Source organism: Coregonus clupeaformis, chromosome 33 (assembly GCF_020615455.1).
Source record: "Coregonus clupeaformis isolate EN_2021a chromosome 33, ASM2061545v1, whole genome shotgun sequence".
Taxonomy (NCBI): Eukaryota; Metazoa; Chordata; class Actinopteri; order Salmoniformes; family Salmonidae; genus Coregonus; species Coregonus clupeaformis.
In genome coordinates this window covers 22,929,667-22,953,719 of record NC_059224.1, presented here as the reverse complement: position 1 = coordinate 22,953,719, position 24,053 = coordinate 22,929,667, and the positions used below count along the sequence as shown (strand labels likewise).

The 24,053-nt window shown below is 47.5% G+C and overlaps 1 protein-coding gene across 1 annotated transcript in view; it reads right to left on the bottom strand.

The window, feature by feature from the left end:
- Positions 1-24,053, bottom strand: part of efr3bb (EFR3 homolog Bb (S. cerevisiae)) — an 81,624-nt gene that overhangs the window by 5,743 nt on the left and 51,828 nt on the right. Inside the window, exons 6-17 of the mRNA XM_041860395.2 lie at positions 20,965-21,114; positions 17,156-17,290; positions 12,298-12,376; positions 11,801-11,936; positions 11,403-11,564; positions 10,935-11,046; positions 10,793-10,847; positions 10,412-10,584; positions 9,957-10,032; positions 9,680-9,841; positions 9,413-9,544; positions 9,249-9,316 (exon numbers count right to left, since the gene is read on the bottom strand). Of these exons, the coding sequence (XP_041716329.2) occupies positions 9,249-9,316; positions 9,413-9,544; positions 9,680-9,841; positions 9,957-10,032; positions 10,412-10,584; positions 10,793-10,847; positions 10,935-11,046; positions 11,403-11,564; positions 11,801-11,936; positions 12,298-12,376; positions 17,156-17,290; positions 20,965-21,114 (1,440 nt within the window). The remainder of the gene's footprint in view (positions 1-9,248; positions 9,317-9,412; positions 9,545-9,679; positions 9,842-9,956; positions 10,033-10,411; positions 10,585-10,792; positions 10,848-10,934; positions 11,047-11,402; positions 11,565-11,800; positions 11,937-12,297; positions 12,377-17,155; positions 17,291-20,964; positions 21,115-24,053) is intronic.

Sequence of the window (24,053 nt, the reverse complement as noted above, 5' to 3'; positions counted from 1 at the left end):
TTAAATGCGTCACTAAAAGGATTTTCGGGTTGAGCCGAAAAGGAAGGAAGGTCTGTTAAAAGCTGTGTTGACTGACTGAACGTGGCTGAATGCTTCATGAATTATAAGTGAAGTTTCTTTCTAATGGAAAGAGCACTAGAGGGAAGAGGGCTGTGGGAAGAGCAAGAACCCAGACTACTACTCTTGTTCACTGAGTAGTGCTGAGCGATTAGTGCATTTTGAGGTCAGTTCGGTTCGAAAAAATTGTGATTTATTAAAAAATATTTAAAAAAAAAAAAATTGGGGGGGGGGGTTCGATTATTTGGGTTGAATGCTGTAACACAGAATAAAACAATTTTTAAAAATCACATTACTTTACTAAAATATTTCAGTTGTTGGGTATATTACTGTCACGCCCTGGCTCTGGGGACTTTTATATGTTGAGCCAGGGTGTTCGTTTCTATCTGTTAGTTTCTGGGTGTTAGGTTCTATGTTTCGTTTTCTATGTTCTTGTTTATGTGTTTCTATGTTGGCCGGGGTGGTTCCCAATTAGAGACAGCTGTGGCTCGTTGTCTCCGATTGGGAACCATACTTAGGCAGCCTGTTGTGCACTTGTCATTTGTGGGATCTTGTTCCGGAGAGGTTTGTGTTTTGTTAACCTTAGGACTTCAGAGATCCTGGTTCGAATCCAGGCTCTGTCGCAGCCGGCCGCGACCGGGAGACTCATGGGCGGCGCACAATTGGCCCAGCGTCGTCCAGGGTAGGGGAGGGAATGGCCGGCAGGGATGTAGCTCAGTTGATAGAGCATGGCGTTTGCAACGCCAGGGTTGTGGGTTCGATTCCCACGGGGGGCCAGTATAAAAAATATATATATATATTCACTAACTGTAAGTCGCTCTGGATAAGAGCGTCTGCTAAATGACTAAAATGTAAATGTAAATGTAAACGTATCGTTTTTTTTTTTTTTTGTAGTGTATAAAGTACTCATTAAAAGATGTACGCATATCACGCTGCGCCTTGATCCGTTGCTTACGACGATCGTGACAGAAGATCCCACCATAACAGGACCAAGCAGCGTGTCCAGGAGCAGAAAGCCTGGACTTGGGAGGAGATCTTGGACGGGCAGGGATCCTGGACTTGGGAGGAAATCCAGGCCGGAATGGATCGCCGTCCGTGGGAGGAGACGGTGGAGGCGCGCCATAAAGAGGAGCAGCGGCGCCAACAGTGCCGACGTCGGACACGCAAGAGGCAACCCCTATAATTTTTTTGGGGGGGGGCACACGGCATGGACGACGGGGCTGCTGGAGGCAGCTACAGGGCGAGATTGTGGACTAGGAGAGAAGGCCACCAGGTTACGGGGGCCATTGGTCATTAGAGGGAAGGAGAGTGTAGAGGCACGGCGAGAGGTACTGGGGTGTGTTACCAGTCCGGTCCGGCCTGTTCCTGATCCCTGCACAAGGCCAGTGGTGTGTGTTCCCAGTATGGTCCGGCCTGTTCCTGTCCCTCGCACCAAGCCTGTGATGCGCGTCGCCAGCCCGGCCCGGCATGTTCCTGTCCCTCGCACCAAGCCTGTGATGCGCGTCGCCAGCCCGGCCCGGCATGTTCCTGCCCCTCGCACCAAGCCTGTGGTGCGCGTCGCCAGCCCGGCCCGGCCTGTTCCTGCCCCTCGCACCAAGCCTGTGGTGCGCGTCGCCAGCCCGGTCCGGCCTGTTCCTGCTCCCCGCACCAAGCCAGTGGTGCGCGTCGCCAGCCCGGTCCGGCCCGTTCCTGCTCCCCGCACAAGCCAGTGGTGCGGCGTCGTCAGCCCGGTCCGGCCCGTTCCTGCCCCCGCACCAAGCCAGTGGTGCGCGTCGCCAGCCCGGTCCGGCCCGTTCCTGCTCCCGCACCAGGCCAGTGGTGCGCGTCGTCAGCCCGGTCCGGCCCATTCCTGCTCCCCGCACCAAGCCTGTGGTGCGCGTCGTCAGTCCGGCACAGCCCGTGCCTGTTTCACCAGTGTCTGGTCAGGTACCGGTCAGCTGCTCCACACCGGAGCCTAAGCAATCCGCTCCACCGATGTCCAGTCCAGCTCCAGCCAGCGGGACCAGACCAGGGGCGCTACGGGGGGTTAGTTAGAGGGTGGTGGTCACACCCGGCCCCTCCCCTGTTGGGTTTAGTTGGCGCGGTCACAGTCCGCGCCTTTGGGGGGTACTGTCACGCCCTGTCTCTGGGGACTTTTATATGTTGAGCCAGGGTGTTAGTTTCTATCTGTTAGTTTCTGGGTGTTAGGTTCTATGTTTCGTTTTCTATGTTCTAGTTTATGTGTTTCTTTGTTGGCCGGGGTGGTTCCCAATTAGGGACAGCTGTGGCTCGTTGTCTCTGATTGGGAACCATACTTAGGCAGCCTGTTGTGCACTTGTCATTTGTGGGATCTTGTTCCGGAGAGGTTTGTGTTTTGTTAACCTTAGGACTTCACGTATCGTTTTGTTGTTTTTTTGTAGTGTATAAAGTACTCATTAAAAGATGTACGCATATCATGCTGCGCCTTGGTCCGTTGCTTATGACGATCGTGACAATTACATTTGTTTTAATTGATTACTTTATTATTTCATTCCAAGTCTTCATCTCATCTATATAGAGCTGCTGCCTATGCTGTCTGACAAATTCACTATTTTGTTGTTCTTCAAAGTAAATAAGGCATACTTTTATGATCATGTATTTTCAGGTAGAGATACCTCGCAGAGCAACAGCTGCTCTCTATATCCCCTCACGATCGCGCATTCTTCTGTTTCTTCCGTAGCAGGCATAAAAGAAACACAGACCAGACAAGTAGACGCACAATGGATTACGGTCATTGTAGTTAATTACCATGTTTTATGTGATAAACTACGTGGAATATTGGCCTGTTGGAAACTACAACTCCCTATTACATCGCACAGTTCAATCTGGATCTGATTTATCTCTAGAGAAACTGTGCAATGTCTGCATTGAGCTTGCAGAAAAAAACTGAATGAAATGTAATTCAAATAATTGAACCGATGTCGGTCAATTAGTTGTTTAAAAAACCCAAAATAACTAACATTTCGGGTTAATCGCTCAGCACTAACACTGAGACCCACAGTAAGAACTAGAGACCTATACTATAATAACATACAGTGCCTTCAGAAAGTATTCATACCCCTTGACTTATTCCACATTTTGTCAATTTAAAAAAAAAAAACATAATAATTCTCACCCATCTACACACAATACCCCATAATGACAAAGTGAAAACATATATTTTTTTTGGGTGCTAGTACTAGTACTCAGTGATGTGTTGTGCTGGATTTGCACCAAACATAACACTTTGTATTCAGGACATTTCTTTGCCAAATGTTCTGCAGTTTTACTTTAGTGCCTTATTGCAAACAGGATGCATGTTTTGGAATATTTTCATTCTGTACAGGCTTCCTTCTTTTCACTCTGTCATTTAGGTTAGTATTGTGGAGTAACTACAATGTTGCTGATCCATCCTCAGTTTTCTCCTATCACAGCCATTAAACTCTGTAACTGTTTTAAAGTCACCATTGGCCTCATGGTGAAATCCCTGAGTGGTTTCCTTCCTCTCAGGCAACGGAGTTAGGAAGGACGCCTATATCTTTGTAGTGTCTGGGTGTATTGATACACCATCCAAAGTGTAATTACTAACTTTACCATACTCAAAGGGATATTCAATGTCTGCTTTCAGATTTGCCATAACAAAGGGGTTGAAAACCTGACTAAGAACATTTCAGCTATTAATTTTTTATTAATTTGTACAATTCTAAAAACATATTCCACTTCTACAATATGGGGTGTTGTGTGTAGGCCAGTGATACAAAATCGCGATTTAATCCATTTAAAATTCAGGCTGTAACAAAACAAAATGTGGGAAAAGTCAAATGGTGTGAATACTTTCTGAAGACACTGTAGACGTAGATGAATCACTAATCACACTAAATAAATAATAATCTTCAGAAATTGCTTTGTCAACGCAACAAACGTGAGCAAGAAAAAAGAGCTGATCGTGGACTACAGGAAAAGGAGGGCTGAACACGCCCCCATTCACATCAACGGGGCTGTAGTGGAGCGGGTAGAGAGCTTCAAGTTCCTTGGTGTCCACATCACCAACAAACTATGATGGTCCAAACACACCAAGACAGTCGTGAAGAGGGCACGACAACGCCTATTCCCCCTCAGGAGACTGAAAAGATTTGGCATGGGTCCCCAGATCCTCAAAATGTTCTACAGCTGCACCATCAAGAGCATCCTGACCGGTTGCATCACCGCCTGGTATGGCAACTGCTCGGCATCCAACCGTAAGGCGCTACAAAGGGTAGTGCGTACAGCCCGGTACATCACTGGGGCCAAGCTTCCTGCCATCCAGGACCTATATACTAGGCGGTGTCAGAGGAAGGCCCAACATTTTTTCAAAGACTCCAGCCACCCAAGTCATAGACTGTTCTCTCTGCTACCGCAAGGCAAGCGGTACCGGAGCGCCAAGTCTAGGTCCAAAAGGCTCCTTAACAGATTCAACCCTGAAGCCATAAGACTGCTGTTACTCACTGTTTATTATCTATGCATAGTCACTTTACCCCTACCTACATGTACATATTACCTCGACTAACCTGTACCCCCACACATTGACTCGGTACCGGTACCCCCTGTTTATAGCCTTGTTATTGTTATTTTATTGTTTCTTTTTTTACTTTAGTTTATTTAGTAATTTTCTTAACTCTTATTTTCTTAACTGCATTGTTGGTTACGGGCTTGTAAGTAAGCGTTTCACGGTAAGGTCTACACCTGTTGTGACAAATACAATTTGATTTGATTTGAATATAACTAGGGCGTTACAATGATGGTGAAAACTTGGAGAAATTGTGGGGTTAAGTGGGTTAAAATCTTCCTAAAAGTTACACAGGGTGCAATATTGGGGCAACATTTCTACTTAAAATATCAAAGGGACGCAAAAGGCACTCTTTTAGTAGAACGAACCATATCTATATATACTGTATATACACTGAACAAAAATATAAACACAACATGTGTTAGTCCCATGTTTCATGAGCTGAAATAAAAGATCCCAGAAATTATTTATCTCAGATTTTGTGCACACATTTGTTTACATCCCTGTTAGTGAGCATTTCTCCTTTGCCAAGATAATCCATCCACCTGACAGGTGTGGCATATCAATAAGCTGATTAAACAGCATGATCATTACACAGGTGCACATTGTGCTTGGGACAATAAAAGTCCACTCTAAAATGTGCAGTTTTGACACACAACACAATGCCACAGATGTCTCAAGTTTTGAGCCCCTTCCCAGTCATGTGAAATCCATAGATTAAGCCTTATGAATTTATTTCAATTGACTGATTTCCTATGAACTGTAACTCAGTAAAATCGTTGAAATTGTTGCATGTTGCATGTTATAATAATAATAATAATAATAATAATATGCCATTTAGCAGACGCTTTTATCCAAAGCGACTTACAGTCATGCATGCATACATTTTTGTGTATGGGTGGTCCCGGGGATCGAACCCACTACCTTGGCGTTACAAGCGCCGTGCTCTACCAGCTGATATATGTATACACATATATTAGCATTATATTAATCTAAAGACCACTATTTTAGCTGTACTGTCCCCTAGCAGCGATATATCAGGTAAGAGTTCGACCAAAACAATGGAAATGCCATGGAAACACCATGCACACATGGGGAATAGATACAGAAACTCCTCATTACCGGCCATCAAAATTATTTTTTCACACTTTGTTGGGGTAAGAATCTAAGTGCTTGTGTGGAAGTCAACCCCCAATATATGTTCATGTCATCATCACCAATCAACTGCATTACACTTAAAAATGGCTTCAACTACCACCACCGATTTTTATATGGCTAGCTTGTACGAACGGGAATTAGCATTTAGCAGACACTTTTTCTAAACCCAAAAAGGGACACCTTGCAGCGAAAACAGCCATATATATCCAAATCAAATTTTAGTAACCACATTGGGCCTGTTAGACCACATAAATCATGACGGATTGGACAAATATTGACTTTGTTGCATGACGGTGTCCTTGCGCTATCCCCCATGGGATAGAAAACATTAGATAATCACAGTCTTGTTCCTCTGTACTGTGGCACTTCATTTCCAGGGTTGTCTTCTTTTGGCCTAAGCACTGCCCCATGATCAGCTTTACCCAGTGTTTTCCCTATAATGTGTGTTTTCCCCCCAGTGTTTCCCCCACTACTGCTAAACTGTTGCCACCGCTGCAAAAAATATGATGTATATATATACAGTTGAAGTCGGAAGTTTACATACACCTTAGCCAAATACATTTAAACCTAGTTTTTCACAATTCCTGACATTTAATCCTAGTAAACATTCCCTGTCATAGGTCAGTTAGGATCACCACTTTATTTTAAGAATGTGAAATGTCAGAATAATAGTAGAGAGAATGATTTATATCAGCTTTTATTTCTTTCATCACATTCCCAGTGGGTCAGAAGTTTACATACACTCAATTAGTATTTGGTAGCATTGCCTTTAAATTGTTTAACTTGGGTCAAACGTTGCAGGTAGCCTTCCACAAGCTTCCCACAATAAATTGTGTGAATTTTGGCCCATTCCTCCTGACAGAGCTGGTGTAACTGAGTCAGGTTTGTAGGCCTCCTTGCTCGCACACACTTTCAGTTCTGCCCACAACTTTTCTATAGGATTGAGGTCAGGGCTTTGTGATGGCCACTCCAATACCTTGACTTTGTTGTCCTTAAGCTATTTTGCCACAACTTTGGAAGAATGCTTGGGGTCATTGTCCATTTGGAAGACCCATTTGCGACCAAGCTTTAACTTCCTGACTGATGTCTTGAGATGTTGCTTCAATATATCCACATACATTTCCTTCCTCATGATGCCATCTATTTTGTGAAGTGCACTAGTCCCTCCTGCAGCAAAGCACCCCGACAGCATGATGCTGCCACCCCCGTGCTTCACGGTTGGGACGGTGTTCTTCGGCTTGCAAGGCATCCCCTTTTGTTTAAAGGCACAGTCAATTTAGTGTATGTAAACTTCTGACCCACTGGAATTGTGATACAGTGAATTATAAGTGAAATAATCTGTCTGTAAACAATTGTTGGAAAAATTACTTGTGTCATGCACAAAGTAGATGTCCTAACCGACTTGCCAAAACTATAGTTTGTTAACAAGAAATTTGTGGAGTGGTTGAAAAACAAGTTTTAATGACTCCAACCTAAGTGTATGTAAACTTCCGACTTCAACTGTATATATACATTGAGGGAAAAAAGTATTTGAGCCCCTGCTGATTTTGTATGTTTGCCCACTGACAAAGAAATGATCAGTCTATAATTTTAATGGTAGGTTTATTTGAACAATGAGAGACAGAATAACAACAACAAAATCCAGAAAAACGCATGTCAAAAATGTAACGAGGGCATTGCGTTCATCCACCTCTGGCCTGCTGGCTCCCCTTCCTCTGCGGAAGCATAGTTCCCGCTCAGCCCAGTCAAAACTGTTCGCTGCTCTGGCACCCCAATGGTGGAACAAGCTCCCTCACGACGCCAGGACAGCGGAGTCACTCACCACCTTCCGGAGACATTTGAAACCCCACCTCTTTAAGGAATACCTGGTATAGGATAAAGTAATCCTTCTACCCCTCCCTTACCCCAACCCACCACCCCCCACCCCCCCCCCAAAAAAAAAGAAAAACGAAAAAAACGGAAAAAAATATTGAACAAAAAAAAGTGGTTATCCCACTGGCTATAAGGTGAATGCACCAATTTGTAAGTTGCTCTGGATAAGAGCGTCTGCTAAATGACGTAAATGTAAATGTAATTGCAAACTCTCCACCATGGCCAAGACCAAAGAGCTCTCCAAGGATGTCAGGGACAAGATTGTAGACCTACACAAGGCTGGAATGGGTTACAAGACCATCGCCAAGCAGCTTGGTGAGAAGATGACAACAGTTGGTGCGATTATTCGCAAATGGAAGAAACACAAAAGACCTGTCAATCTCCCTCGGCCTGGGGCTCCATGCAAGATCTCACCTCATGGAGTTGCAATAATCATGAGAACGGTGAGGAATCAGCCCAGAACTACACGGGAGGATCTTGTCAATGATCTCAAGGCAGCTGGGACCATAGTCACCAAGAAAACAATTGGTAACACACTACGCCGTGAAGGACTGAAATCCTGCAGCGCCCGCAAGGTCCCCCTGCTCAAGAAAGCACATATACAGGGCCGTCTGAAGTTTGCCAATGAACATCTGAATGATTCAGAGGAGAACTGGGTGAAAGTGTTGTGGTCAGATGAGACCAAAATTGATTTATTTGGCATCAACTCAACTCGCCATGTTTGGAGGAGGAGGAATGCTGCCTATGACCCCAAGAACACCATCCCCACCGTCAAACATGGAGGTGGAAACATTATGCTTTGGGGGTGTTTTTCTGCTAAGGGGACAGGACAACTTTACCGCATCAAAGGGACGATGGACAGATTCTTTGACAGAAGAGAATCTGTCAAATCCGTCAAATCTTGGGTGAGAACATCCTTCCCTCAGCCAGGGCATTGAAAATGGGTCGTGGATGGGTATTCCAGCATGACAATGACCCAAAACACACGGCCAAGGCAACAAAGGAGTGGCTCAAGAAGAAGCACATTAAGGTCCTGGAGTGGCCTAGCCAGTCTCCAGACCTTAATCCCATAGAAAATCTGTGGAGGGAGCTGAAGGTTCGAGTTGCCAAACGTCAGCCTCGAAACCTTAATGACTTGCAGAAGATCTGCAAAGAGGAGTGGAACAAAATCCCTCCTGAGATGTGTGCAAACCTGGTGGTCAACTACAAGAAACATCTGACCTCTGTGATACTTATTTCCCTCATTAAAATGCAAATCTATTTATAACATTTTTTTGTTGTTATTCTGCCTCTCACTGCTCAAATAAACCTACCATTAAAATTATCGACTGATCATGTCTTTGTCAGTGGGCAAACGTACAAAATCAGCAGGGGATCAAATACTTTTTTCCCCTCACTGTATATATTTCTGCCGAGACGCGTTTTTAATTGGATAGTTGTTGGCTCAATGACTGGAAGTCTATGGGGAAAGCTAGCATGTCATTGTGCTAATGCTAGTAGCAATGACACCCCCTTCCCTCCCCCCAATACCCTTGCCACCACTGCTGACAAAAAACCTAGGGGAAACACTGCTTTACCTATACCAATCTTAACAAATATCAAACTGATGTAAACCTACTTGGGGTTTTCTATGAAGATGTCCTCAGGGAGAAGGAAGGGCACCTCCTTCTGTCTCATCTCAATCACCTGGGAGGGAGTGAGCAACACACAAGTCATTCATTAGTGTAGTTATAGATGTTAATGCACATTGCAGGCAGAGAGTGGTCTGATGCACACAGGTACCTCGTGTATGTGCTGGCAGAAGGTGGGGACGGTGGTAAGTTGACAGATGAGGTTGAGGTAGGCAGCAGAGAGGGCATGGACAGCACAGCGGTTATACACTGACAGAGACTCCTCGTTGGTCTGAGCCAATTCCTACAGGAGAGAGAGAGATCACACTGATAACCTTGGTCCTGGGAGGCTTAAGTGTGAGTGCGTGTGTGTGTAGTTACGAGTATGTGCGTGTACGTGTGCGCTCATGTGTGTTTGTGTGTGTGTGTGTGTGTGTACCTGCAGGGCCAGGGCCAGTCTGATGAGGTCCACCACCACCTCTTCGTTGGCCAGTTCCATGCTGATGAGGGCCAGAAGGGTGTAGAGCGTCTCAAAGTGCTGCGGACCGCTGCTCTGCTCCTTACACGCCAAGTAGATGTGGCGGTACAACTGCTGTGCATGCTGTGAAATATAGAAAGAGAGGGAAGTGAGGCAGGAGGGAGTGGCACACAGAGATGGCGAGAGAGAGAGAGAGAGACAGAGGAAGATGGAGAGAGATGGTGATAGAGAGGTTTACCTTCTTCATGAAAAGGTTGTCCTGTCGAGAGCATTTGTCCACTTTCAGTTTGAGAACAGAGATATCTGATATAATGCTGTAGGAGGAGACAGGAGACTAGCATTATTATATGGACAGATACAGAGAGAGTGAAAGCATAGCGCAGTGCTTCTGTAAGGAGGTCAAGAAGATAAGATATGCCTCAAAATGACAAGTACAAGCCAGAGAAAATAATGATAGTGACAGAGAGAGAGAAGGGATGGTAGAGTCAAAAAGAGACGGAAGACTGACAGTGAGAGTGAAAGATAAGCACAGAGGGATAGAGAGAAGGGGAGAGAGGAAGAGAAGGAAGGAGAGGGAGAAGGGATGGAGAGAGGGTCTGAGGGGCAGAAATAAAGATAGATCGGGTGGAAGCAAATGAGAGAAAAAGTGAAAGAGTCGCACAATAAAGAGCTTGGCCTGAGGCGTGTTCTGACCTGATGCTAGAGAACTTGGGTGTGTTGTCGTGTCTGTCTATAACACTGAGGAGTATGGTGAGCACCAGCAGTCTGACCTCCGGGTCCTCCATCAGAGAGAAGGACAGCAGCGGCTCCAGGAACGAGTTGGGCAGCGCCGTCAGCATGTTGGTGGTCTGGAACCCTGTCGTCACCTGGGGGGAGGGAGGAGAGAGAGCGTGGGGAGGGGAGAGAGGCGGGGGGGGGGGGTGGAAGGGGGATGGGGTAATGGAGAAAGACAGATTTAAATTAAGAAAGAGGAAGATTGATGTGGGCCACTTGACAGAAATCTGCACATGAACACAGAGTTTGGTGACTACTGATTGAATGTGAGAAGTCTCTAATGTTAATTCCATGTCTCACCTGAACCAGCGACTTCAGCAGCATGATCTGGATCATCCTGGTCCCTTCACAACCCCTTTAAATAAAAAAGAAGTTGTCAGGAAAGTGTGAGAGTGTGTGTGTGTGTGTGTGTGTGTGTGTGTGTGTGTGTGTGTGCCCTCACCCGGAGCCTGCGTTGGTGAGTGTAGGGTGTACCCCTGGTACAGGAATCTTGCCCATAATGAAGAGCATGACCTCGGAGCGCTGGTATGTAGGGAGGGTGTTCGCAAATGACCCTGGAGAGTTACAAACAGTTCAAATGAAAGTCAAGCAGGACATCAATTGAAGGCATAATTTTCTTCCTTGTCAGTTCATTAAATTGTCATTTAATTAGTATGTTATACACACACACACACACACACACAAACTAGATTTGCAGCCAGTCTCTCCTTAAAGGAAAATTCCACCCCAAAACTATCTTTTGGTAGCTATACATCTTGAAAATGTGATTGCTGACATGCAAAACATCAGCAATGGACTAATGAAACAAATACCAAAATATCGTTTTTGGGTGGAATTTTCCTTTAAGGAGAGACTGGCTGCAAATCTAGTGTGTGTGTGTGAGTAGACAATCACACACACAGAGACTGACCAATGGTCCTGATAACGGCCTCCTGTAGCTGTCTCTCCTCATGTGTTTTGATGATCTTGGTGCCAATGTTTCCGCTGGCGTCGTAGGAGCCGGTCAGCTCGTAGTCCACACTGAGACGCAGCTGCCTCAGCAGAGTGTTAAACACCTCCAACACCGTGGGGCCTGAGAAAGACACACACACAAACTTCATTAGAGAAAGAACCCCTACTTCAGTAGATAGACATTTTCAATGATAACACACCTCTCTCTGGTGGACAGATTATAATACTGAATGAAGTGTGAAGAAAATGTGATCTGGACACGCAAGCCAGGACAAGGTGTATGTGTGTGTGTGTGCGCGCGTGCGTGCAAATACGTGCATCTGTACGTGTGTGTACGGCAGACCTCTTTGTACCCACCCACAGAGCCGCTGGAAGCGATTGCAGCAGCCTCCAGGAGGACCTCCACTATCCCAGCACGCACTGTGGCTGAATTCTTACTGTTGGCATCCAGGTGACCTAGCAGCTGCTGGATGACCAGGTGAGAGTGCTGAGACTGGAGGAGGGGGAGAGAGGGAGAGAACGAGATAGAGAGCGAGAGAGAGCGAAAGAGGGAGAGAGAGAGAGAATGAATTTCAAACCACTATTGGGTCAGTATAAAAACACACATTAAAGCAACACAGAGAGTGGGAGAGAGAACTCTAACTGGGATTTCAGTTGAATTGGGGTGAAAATATAAGGTTGTTCTAAGAGCTGGTGGAGGATAGAAAAAGGACTTTAGGTTGACTGACTTACCTGCTATTTGATCAGCCCCAGGTAACAGCTGCCAAATAGAGAGGGAGGGAGAGAGAGGGGAGAGATAGGGCGGTAGGAAGGAAGGAATGGAGAGAGTGAGCAATAGAGTGGAGGTGACTCACCTGGATAGAGTACATGATGATCTTAAAGCAGCGGACTGCAAAGGTCTTCCCCTCCCACAGAGAGTGGTTATCTAAGTGCCTGGAGTGAGAGAACGAGTGAGAGGGAGAGAGAGAGAGAGACAGAGAAGAGACATAAAATAGAGATTTATAGCAAGCATTGATTGTACAATTAAAAAGTGAACTCACTGTACAGACAGAGCTTCAATGTGGCATCCATCAAATCAAGAGAAAAACAAAAGGAGCAAGAGAGATTGGAGGAGAGAGGAGACAGAAAGAGTAACCATGAAAGTTACAGACAGGAGAAAGACAGACAGACAGAGAGAGAGAGACAGAAAGAGTAACCATGAAAGTTACAGACAGGAGAAAGACAGACAGAGAGAGAGAGAGAGAGAGAGAGAGAGAGAGAGAGAGAGAGAGAGAGAGAGAGAGAGAGAGAGAGAGAGAGAGAGAGAGAGAGAGAGAGAGAGAGAGAGAGAGAGAGAGAGAGAGAGAGAGAGAGAGAGAGAGAGAGAGAGAGAAAGAGTAACCATGAAAGTTACAGACAGGAGAAAGACAGACAGAAAGAGAGAGAGAGACAGAAAGAGTAACCATGAAAGTTACAGACAGGAGAAAGACAGACAGACAGAGAGAGAGAGACAGAAAGAGTAACCATGAAAGTTACAGACAGGAGAAAGACAGACAGAAAGAGAGAGAGACAGACAAAAAGTGAGAGAACTGGCTGATGACAGAACATTCCCCACAGACCCAGGCTGGATCTTAGTCACAATGTGACAGCAATACCCTGCACTAGTCCACTAAAACAAAGCACTAGTCCACTAACGACGGACTCGCTCAAGCTGTCGGGACTAACCCACAACGTTAGACAAGGACACGAATTATCTGCTTGGCGTGTTGACACACTGGTGGTTTGTTGTGGCCGAGTATTGGTGCTAAACTGTGTTGTTGGAGTCCGGCATGCTAGTTGGCTGTGGCGTCATATGACTAGGTGCCCTGGACGGTTTTCACGGAAGAATACTGTACCAAGTTAGCTAGCTGAATAAACTAAGTTAGTCTATTCCTAGAAAACATTGAACCGCTGTAGTTTACAACAATTATAGTTTCTGAGGTGGAAGTTGGGAGAGTTATATTTGGGTGTTTCAGTGAAACGTAAGTGAGGGAGGCCCCCCTCTTTCCCAGATGTTTAGTTCATTTCATTCCGATCTCCTTTGCATTATTGTAGCCATTTTCTGTAGCCTGTCAACTATGCCTCTGTCTATCCCTGTTCTCTCCTCTCCGCACAGGCTATACAAACGCCTCACACCGCATGGCTGCTGCCCCTCTAACCTGGTGGTCCCTGCACGCACCCCCCACGTGGAGTTCCAGGTCTCCGGCAGCCTCTGGAACTGCCGTTCTGCGGCCAACAAGGCAGAGTTCATCTCAGCCTATGCTACCCTCCAGTCCCTCGACTTCTTGGCGCTGACGGAAACATGGATTACCACTGAAAACACTGCTATTCCTACTGCTCTCTCCTCGTCTGACCATGTGTTCTCGCATACCCCGAGAGCATCTGGTCAGCGGGGTGGTGGCACAGGAATCCTCATCTCTCCCAAGTGGACATTCTCTCTTTTTCCCCTGACCCATCTGTCTATCTCCTCATTTGAATTCCATGCTGTCACAGTCACTAGCCCATTCAAGCTTAACATCCTTGTCATTTATCGCCCTCCAGGTTCCCTTGGAGAGTTCATCAATGAGCTTGACGCCTTGATAAGTTCCTTTCCTGAGGATGGCTCACCCCTGACAGTTCTGGGTGACTTCAACCTCCCTACGTCTACCTTTGACTCATTTCTCTCTGCCTCCTCCTTTCCAATCCTCTCCTCTTTTGACCTCACCCTCTCACCGTCCCCCCCTACTCACAAGGCAGGCAATACGCTTGACCTCATCTTTACTAGATGCTGTTCTTCTACTAATCTCACTGCAACTCCCCTCCATGTCTCCGACCACTACTTTGTATCCTTTTCTCTCTCGCTCTCCTCCAACACTACTCACTCTGCCCCTACTCAGATGGTAATGCGCCGTCACAACCTTCGCTCTCTCTCTCCCGCTACTCTCTCCTCTTCCATCCTATCATCTCTTCCCTCTGCTCAATCCTTCTCCCTCCAATCTCCTGATTCTGCCTCCTCAACCCTCCTCTCCTCCCTTTCTGCATCCTTTGACTCTCTATGTCCACTATCCTCCCGGCCGGCTCGGTCCTCCCCTCCTGCTCCGTGGCTTGACGACTCATTGCAAGCTCACAAAACAGGGCTCCAGGCAGCCGAGTGGAAATGGAGGAAAACTAGACTCCCTGCGGACCTAGCATCTTTTCACTCCCTCCTCTCTACATTTTCTTCATCTGTTTCTGCTACTAAAGCCACTTTCTACCACTCTAAATTCCAAGCATCTGCCTCTAACCCTAGGAAGCTCTTTGCCACCTTCTCCTCCCTGCTGAATCCTCATCCCCCTCCCCCCCTCCTCCCTCTCTGTGGATGACTTCGTCAACCATTTTGAAAAGAAGGTTGACGACATCCGATCCTCGTTTGTTAAGTCAAATGACACTGCTGGTCCTGCTCACACTGCCCTACCCTATGCTTTGACTTCTTTCTCCCCTCTCTCTCCAGATGAAATCTTGCGACCTGTGACGGCCGGCCGCCCAACAACCTGCCCGCTTGACCCTATCTCCTCCTCTCTTCTCCAGACCATCTCCGGTGACCTTCTCCCTTACCTCACCTCGCTCATCAACTCATCCTTGACCGCTGGCTATGTCCCTTCCGTCTTCAAGTGAGCGAAAAAAAACAACACTCGATCCCTCTGATGTCAACAACTACAGACCAGTATCCCTTCTTTCTTTTCTCTCCAAAACTCTTGAGCGTGCCGTCTTTAGCCAACTTTCTTGCTATCTCTCTCAGAATTACCTTCTTGATCCAAACCAGTCAGGTTTCAAGACTGGTCATTCAACTGAGACTGCTCTTCTCTGTGTCACGGAGGCTCTCCGCACTGCTAAAGCTAACTCTCTCTCCTCTGCTCTTGTCCTTCTAGACCTGTCTGCTGCCTTTGATACTGTGAACCATCAGATCCTCCTCTCCACCCTCTCCGAGTTGGGCATCTCCGGCGCGGCTCACTCTTGGATTGCGTCCTACCTGACCGGTCGCTCCTACCAAGTGGCGTGGCGAGAATCTGTCTCCGCACCACGTGCTCTCACTACTGGTGTCCCCCAGGGCTCAGTTCTAGGCCCTCTCCTATTCTCACTATACACCAAGTCACTTGGCTCTGTCATATCCTCACATGGCCTCTCCTATCATTGCTACGCAGACGACACACAACTAATCTTCTCCTTTCCCCCTTCTGATAACCAGGTGGCGAATCGCATCTCTGCATGTCTGGCAGACATATCAGTGTGGATGACGGATCACCACCTCAAGCTGAACCTCGGCAAGACGGAGCTGCTCTTCCTCCCGGGGAAGGACTGCCCGTTCCATGATCTCGCCATCACGGTTGACAACTCTGTTGTGTCCTCCTCCCAGAGTGCGAAGAGCCTTGGCGTGACCCTAGACAACACCCTGTCGTTCTCCGCTAACATCAAGGTGGTGACCCGATCCTGTAGGTTCATGCTCTACAACATTCGGAGAGTACGACCCTGCCTTACACGGGAAGCGGCACAGGTCCTAATCCAGGCACTTGTCATCTCCCGTCTGGATTACTGCAACTCGCTGTTGGCTGGGCTCCCTGCCTGTGCCATTAAACCCCTACAACTCATCCAGAATGCCGCAGCCCGTCTGGTGTTCAACCTTCCCAAGTTCTCTCACGTCACCCCGCTCCTCCGCATACTCCACTGGCTTCCAGTTGAAGCTCGCATCTGCTACAAGACCATGGTGCTTGCCTACGGAGCTGTGAGGGAACGGCACCTCCGTACCTTCAGGCTCTGATCAGTCCCTACACCCAAACGAGGGCATTGCGTTCATCCACCTCTGGCCTGCTGGCCCCCCTACCTCTGCGGAAGCACAGTTCCCGCTCAGCCCAGTCAAAACTGTTCGCTGCTCTGGTACCCCAATGGTGGAACAAGCTCCCTCACGACGCCAGGACAGCGGAGTCACTCACCACCTTCCGGAGACACTTGAAACCCCACCTCTTTAAGGAATACCTGGGATAGGATAAAGTAATCCTTCTACCCCCCCTTACCCCACCCCCTTAAAAAATAAATAAAATAAAAAACAAACAACAACAAAAAAATATTGTAAAGTGGTTATCCCACTGGCTATAAGGTGAATGCACCAATTTGTAAGTCGCTCTGGATAAGAGCGTTTGCTAAATGACGTAAATGTAAATGTAAAACACAGCACTTGTCCACAGCACTAGTCCACTAAAACACAGCACTTGTCCACTAGTCCACAGCACTAGTCCACTAAAACACAGCACTTGTCCACTAGTCCACAGCACTAGGCCATTAATACACAGCACTAGTCCACTAATACACAGCACTAGTCCACTAGTCCACAGCACTAGTCCACTAATACACAGCACTAGTCCACTAATACACAGCACTAGTCCACAGCACTAGTCCACTAATACACAGCACTAGTCCACTAATACACAGCACTAGTCCACTAATACACAGCACTAGTCCACTAATACACAGCACTAGTCCACTAATACACAGCACTAGTCCACTAATACACAGCACTAGTCCACAGCACTAGTCCACTAATACACAGCACTAGTCCACTAATGCACAGCACTAGTCCACTAATACACAGCACTAGTCCACTAATGCACAGCACTAGTCCACAGCACTAGTCCACTAAAACACAGCACTAGTCCACTAAAACACAGGGGGAGCAGGTCTCACATGAGTACTGGTGTGACAGCGTTCTTGATGTTGCCGTAGGCGGCCCGTCCCAGCAGCTCTCTGAAACAGCGCTCCGTCAGCTCCGCCGGACTCTCCTTCTCTTTCTCCGACGCCTGCAGGGGAGAGGGGGAGCGGCTGGAAAGACAGAGAGAGAGAGGAAGGGAGGGTGAAAGGACGAAGGGCGATTGAGAGAGAGAGAGACACAGAGGGTGAAGAAGGTAGGACGAAGGAAGGAGACAGGTAGAGAAGGAGTAAGAGAGGAGCAGAAATATATTTGAGTCAACGAAAACACTTTCACACGCTTTCGACACACACATAAAAATCAATTGCTGGCGTATATCTGCCTGAGGTACTTTTCCCTCTCTGTTGCTTGCTTGTAATGAAGATAGAGTGTTTGTGGTGACTACACTTGAAGTGGTGACTGTGTATATGTGTGTGTGTGTGTACACGTGAATGTGAAAGAGAGTGAGAGTGTGTGTGAGCATAAAGTGCTAATGTGCTTGTGTGTATGTGTGTGCAACTGTGCATACTATACATTTGTATAATTTGCATTGAAGTCCTCTTCTCCCTCCTCTCTCTCTCGGGCCCAGGCTTTCCTTAGTCTTATACATAGTAAAGCATTCTCCTCAGCTTAGCGCCACTCTGCTCTGTTCTATTCTACTCTCTACCACACCTGGCATCAGGTGGTCCTCCAATAAGATAATTTATTAACCACAGACGCCTTTCTTCTCGCCCCCCTCCCGCCACCAGCACCACTGAAGAAGAGGTCATGGGACTTCCTGTCTCTGTATGGGTCCCTTACATAACTCCCTCATTAACAGCAATGCTCTTACATTAAACCCCCCAGAAAATATTAGATATCAAACATACACTTGGTAATGAATCAAAACAAATTCTGCCACAACACATGGTTAGCAGCATTTTCATCAATTCAATTGTAGGTAATGAGAAGAAAATTCTATATATTCTCACCATTAATGAACCAATGGATACACCAAGAGAAGGTACACAGCAGATTAGTATCAGTGACCTTTCAATAAGCCTAGCATTTCCTTAACAACAAGTAAAGGTTAAAAACAATCACTGAGTGACAAGATAAATGTCTCTAATTATGTCCTCACATTCCCCTGTATTTATTTACCCTGCAAGTCCCCTGAGAGGACAATCTCTTTTTTGTGGGAGACCTATTTTCTGCCTTTACAATAAATGATCAGAGTAAGACATAACCACAGTTTATAAGTTAATTAGCTAGTCTGCTAGCCCCTGCAGCCATACTAGAGTTGGCCGATAAGGACAAAAATAGATATCACGATAAACTGACTGAATTTTCACGATACCAATAAATTGAACGATAAATGTATAACATAAATGTGCACCGGTAACTTTTTCATATTTCCCTTAAAACCACTACTACTAGCTACTTTGAATGTTGTAACTAACAATTGTCCTGTTAGCAATAGTCCATATTAGCAGACTTATTTTATTTGAAACGTCACATTCCTCTAGTAAAGGCTACACAGATGACGCAATCTCTATTGCGCTCCACACTGCCCTTTCCCACCTGGACAAAAGGAACACCTATGTGAGAATGCTGTTCATTGACTAAAGCTCAGTGTTCAACACCATAGTGCCCTCCAAGCTCATCACTAAGCTAAGGACCCTGGGACTAAACACCTCCCTCTGCAACTGGATACTGGACCTTCTGACGGGACTCCCCCAGGTGGTAAGGGTAGGCAACAACACATTCACCACGCTGACCCTCAACACTGGAACCCCCCACGACTGCGTGACCGCACACAACTCCAAAACCATCATTAAGTTTGCTGACGACACAACGGTGGTAGGCCTGATCACCGACGACGATGAAACAGCCTACAGGGAGGAGGTCAGTGACTTGGCAGTGTGGTGCCAGGACAACAACCACTCCCTCAACATCAGCAAGACAAAGGAGCTGATCGTGGACTACAGGAACTGGAGGGGCGAGCACGCCCGCATTCACATCGACAGGGCTGTAGTGGAGACGGTCGAGAGCTTCATGTTCCTCGGTGTCCACATCATGGTGCAAACACATCAACACAGTCGTGAAGAGGGCACGATAAAGCCTCTTCCCCATCAGGAGGCTGAAAAGGTTTGGCATGGGCCCTCAGATCCTCAAAATGCATCTTCACTGGCTGCATCCCCGCTTGGTATGGCAACTGCTCGGAATTCGACCACAAGGCGCTACAGAGGGTAGTGCGTACGGCCAAGTACATCATTAGGGCCAAGCACCCTGCCATCCAGGACATCTATACCATGCGGTGTCAGAGGAAGGCCCTAAAAATTGTCAAAGACTCCAGCCACCCAAGTCACAGTCTGTTCTCTCTGCTACCACATGGCAAGCTGTACTGGAGCACCAAGTCTGGGACCAAAAGGCTCCTGAACAGCTTCTACCCCAAAGCCATAAGACTGCTGATCAGTTTATTAAATGGCTACACAGACTTTCTGCTTTTCACCCCCTACCTACATGTACATAGTACTTCAATCAATCACCCCAACTACCTCATACCCAAGTACACCGACTCAGCCTCGGTACTCCTTGTATATAGCCTCGTTATTGTTATTTTATTGTGTTACTATTTTCTTTTGATCTATTTGTTAATTTTGTTACTTTTTAACTGCATTGCTAGGAAAGGGCTCGTAGGTAAACATTTCACGGTAAAGTCTACATTTGTTGTATTCGGTGCATGTGACAAATAAATTTTTATTTGATTTATCGTGATTATCGATTTCAGTAAAATGGCTGCGATAAATGGTTGGTTCAGTCGGTATCGATAATTTTCGGTTTATCGTCCAAGCTCTAAGCCCTACTGCTGTTGTCTGTGGCCAGTAATAATAGTTATTAGCCAGTATCATAGTCCCAGTGCTACTGCTGTTGTCTATGGCCAGTGATAATATAGAGAGTTCAGCAGGAGAGCTATATGAGGACACAGCAGGACCAGACAGGGGACTGACTGATCTACTGAGGCCTTAGGAACAGAAGGAGATGGACTAGGTTCTCTCTCTCTCTCACTCTCTCACTCACTCACTCACTCACTCATTGACGTCAGAGTGGTTCAGTGCATGTGGAGACCTGCCAAAAACTGGATGGAGGCTGTCTGGCTCCACACTACCCTCTCCATCCACCTCTCCCTCTTTCAGCATCTCTGCCACATTGCCCCCTCTTTTTCTCTCCCTGACTCATTCGCTCCCTCAGTATTGAAGATGTATTTATTTATTTATAGCACTCTAATTCAGTCTTTCTCCATCTTTCTTTATCACTTTGAGTCAATCATTACCTACCTCTGTATTTCTCTCATCTTCTCTTCCTCCATTCCTCTCCCTCCCCATCCCTCTATATCTCTTCATCCCTCCAGCTCTCTCCCCCTCCCACGTTCACTCTGTTTGTCCTTGGATGCAGTGCTGAAGACATGGCCTTGAGACTGTCAGTGACATCAATCACAGATGAGTGGATAACAGCTGGCTGGCAGTGTCAACACAAACACAACCTGACCTGGACAAGCACGCATGCGCACCCACTCACAGCTACAATGACCCCTCCACAGCAACTATACTCTAGTCCTTGTAGGCCTGGACTTTCTAACCTCTTGTTCACAACATGGATGGGCTATTTGATCATAGACATATGTCTGCCTGTCAGGCTGTCACTTCTCTACAACCTCTCAATGACCTCTTTGTAGTTTTCTAATATAATGAACTACCAAGGAAACTGTTACTAATGACCCTGCCCCTGACCGCTAGCCTCTTGATAACCCCTAACATTGACCTCTCACCTCTCAGTGCCCTCTCCACTCTGCAGGTTGAAGAGCAGTGAGGGGACGATCTTGTCCATGTGCTGGGGGTCCCAGATGTTAGACTGTAGGTCATCATTCACCGTCTTCCTCACAACCCCCTGCAGACCATTTATACCAGCCATACGGATCCTATAGAGGAGAGAGAGGGGACAAATTAATGAATCAACCAACCAATCAGTCAGTCTTGATATTAATCGGGGATAATTTAATCTTAAATCAACACTCTCCCCATCAAGAAGATTTGAAACAAAGTAATCAAGTATAAGACAGTACTGGTACATAGCGCAATATCTACAATACGGCTGATCCCATTTAGTCGACTGGTCGATTGTTTGGTCGATAGGCTGTTGGTCAACCGAGATTTCTTTAGTCAAGCAGTTTTTCAAGGCACACGAGACACCTGTCTGATTCGCAGACTAATCCATTGAGGGGGCCGCGGGGATGCCATGGTCCGAGAAGAAGAGGAGTGGGGCTAAGATGCACAAGGCACATCTCTCTCCCGCCATTTCATGCGCATTCATGGTTTCATAACTTAGTGTGAATTGTTTGCCCTTTGATTGTTAGTGTCAATTCCCCATCACATATATCACCAGTAGTAGCTAACATTTACCATTAATTCCCATAATTTGTATTCTACAATTTCTGTTAATGCATTCAATATATTATTATTACAGTCATTTACCGTTCTCATTGTCGGAGTGGACACGTTTTCAGAGCTCACAACCTATGCTACACTTGTGAGAAACAAGTTTTGGTTTATTTCATTCCATTTATGAGTTTTGTCAATATATTCATTGTCCTTTGTTTGGAGCACTCCTGTCAATGTTGAAAACATTTACATTTAACATTTTTGTAATTTAGCAGATGCTCTTTTCCAGAGTGAGTGCACAATTTTACTTATTTGTACTTTTTCATACTGTAAGGACACGCACCTGATTACACATATAGAAGTATGCCTAGGCTACCTGGTCTGTACGCAAATGTAAGTCTATAAATGTGTCCATTTGGGGATGTCTGATAGTATTTCTGATTGTCTTAACTCACCACCACAAATAAGCTGTGGAGCTTCTCAAAGTAATTTTTTCTTCACCTCAAACAGCAAGTAAACAAACTCTGTTTTTAGAATCTATTGAGAATGACAAATAGTTCCTCTAGGGCTGACCCCATTTGTCACGATCGTCGGGAACAGAGGAGGACCAAGGCGCAGCGTTGAAGGCGAACATACTCTTATTAGTGATTACACGAACAAAACAACAAAACGATAACGTGACGTCCACGGTCTAACACAAACCACACTGGAACAAGATCCCAAAACCACTGTGGGAAAACAGCCTGTCTAAATATGGTTCCCAATCAGAGGCAACCAGCAACAGCTGACACTCGTTGCCTCTGATTGAGAACCACTCTGGCCAACATAGAAATACACCAACTAGCATACACAAAGGAAACTCACACCCTGGCTCAACATACAAGTGTCCCCAGAGCCAGGGCGTGACAGTACCCCCCCCTAAAGGCGCGGACTCCGACCGCGCCAACCAAATACCACAGGGGAGGGACCGGGTGGGCACTCCGCCTTGGCGGCGGATCCGGCTCCGGGCATGATCCCCACTCCCTCTCTAACCCCCCAAAGTACCCCTGGTCCGGTCTGGCCCTGCTGACCGGAGCTGAACTGAACACTGGTGGAGCGGATTGCTCTAGCTCCGGCGTGGAGCAGCTGACCGGTGCCGGACCAGACACCGGTGGAACAGGCACGGGCTGTGCCGGACTGACGACGCACACCACTGACTTGGTGCGGGGAGCAGGAACGGACCGGACCGGGCTGGCGACGCTCACCATAGGCTTGGTGCGGGGAGCAGGAGAGGGCCGGACCGGGCTGGCGATGCGCACCATTGGCTTGGTGCGGGGAGCAGGAACAGGCCGGGCCGGGCTGGCGACGCGCACCATAGGCTTGGTGCGGGGAGCAGGAGAGGGCCGGACCGGGCTGGCGACGCGCACCATTGGCTTGGTGCGGGGAGCAGGAACAGGCCGGGCCGGGCTGGCGACGCGCACCATTGGCTTGGTGCGGGGAGCAGGAACAGGCCGGGCTGGGCTGGCGACGCGCACCCTTGGCTTGGTGCGGGGAGCAGGAACAGGCCGGGCCGGGCTGGTGACGCGCACCATTGGCTTGGTGCGGGGAGCAGGAACAGGCCGGGCCGGGCTGGCGACGCGCACCATTGGCTTGGTGCGGGGAGCAGGAACAGGCCGGGCCGGGCTGGCGACGCGCACCATTGGCTTGGTGCGGGGAGCAGGAACAGGCCGGGCCGGGCTGGCGACACGCACCACAGGCTCGGTGCAAGGGACAGGAACAGACCGGACCGTACTGGGGACACACACCACTGGCCCTACGCAGGGATCAGGAACGGGCCGGACCGGACTGGTAACACACCCCAGTACCTCTCGCCGTGCCTCTACACCTTCCTTCCCCTCTTTGACCAGTGGCCCCCGTAACCTGGCGGCCTCCTCTGCCAACCCGCTGGGCCGCTCTATCGTGGTCTCCTGCTGCCCCGTCGTCCACGGCGTGAGCCCCCCCCTAAAAAAAATCTGGGCTTCTCTCCTACCCGTGGACCAGGTCTCCATATCTCTCGCCAGCCTTTCGCCCTTCTGCTTCCAAGTCAAGCCCCTCTCTTCCTCACACGGCTTGACCCAGTCGAGGAGGCGAAGGAGATCCGCTAGAGATCTCCCTGGCGATGGCTCCTGGACACGCTGCTTGGTCCAGTCTTGGTGGGATCTTCTGTCACGATCGTCGGGAACAGAGGAGGACCAAGGCGCAGCGTTGAAGGCGAACATACTCTTTTATTAGTGATTACACGAACAAAACAACAAAACGATAACGTGACGTCCACGGTCTAACACAAACCACACTGGAACAAGATCCCAAAACCACTGTGGGAAAACAGCCTGTCTAAATATGGTTCCCAATCAGAGGCAACCAGCAACAGCTGACACTCGTTGCCTCTGATTGAGAACCACTCTGGCCAACATAGAAATACACCAACTAGCATACACAAAGGAAACTCACACCCTGGCTC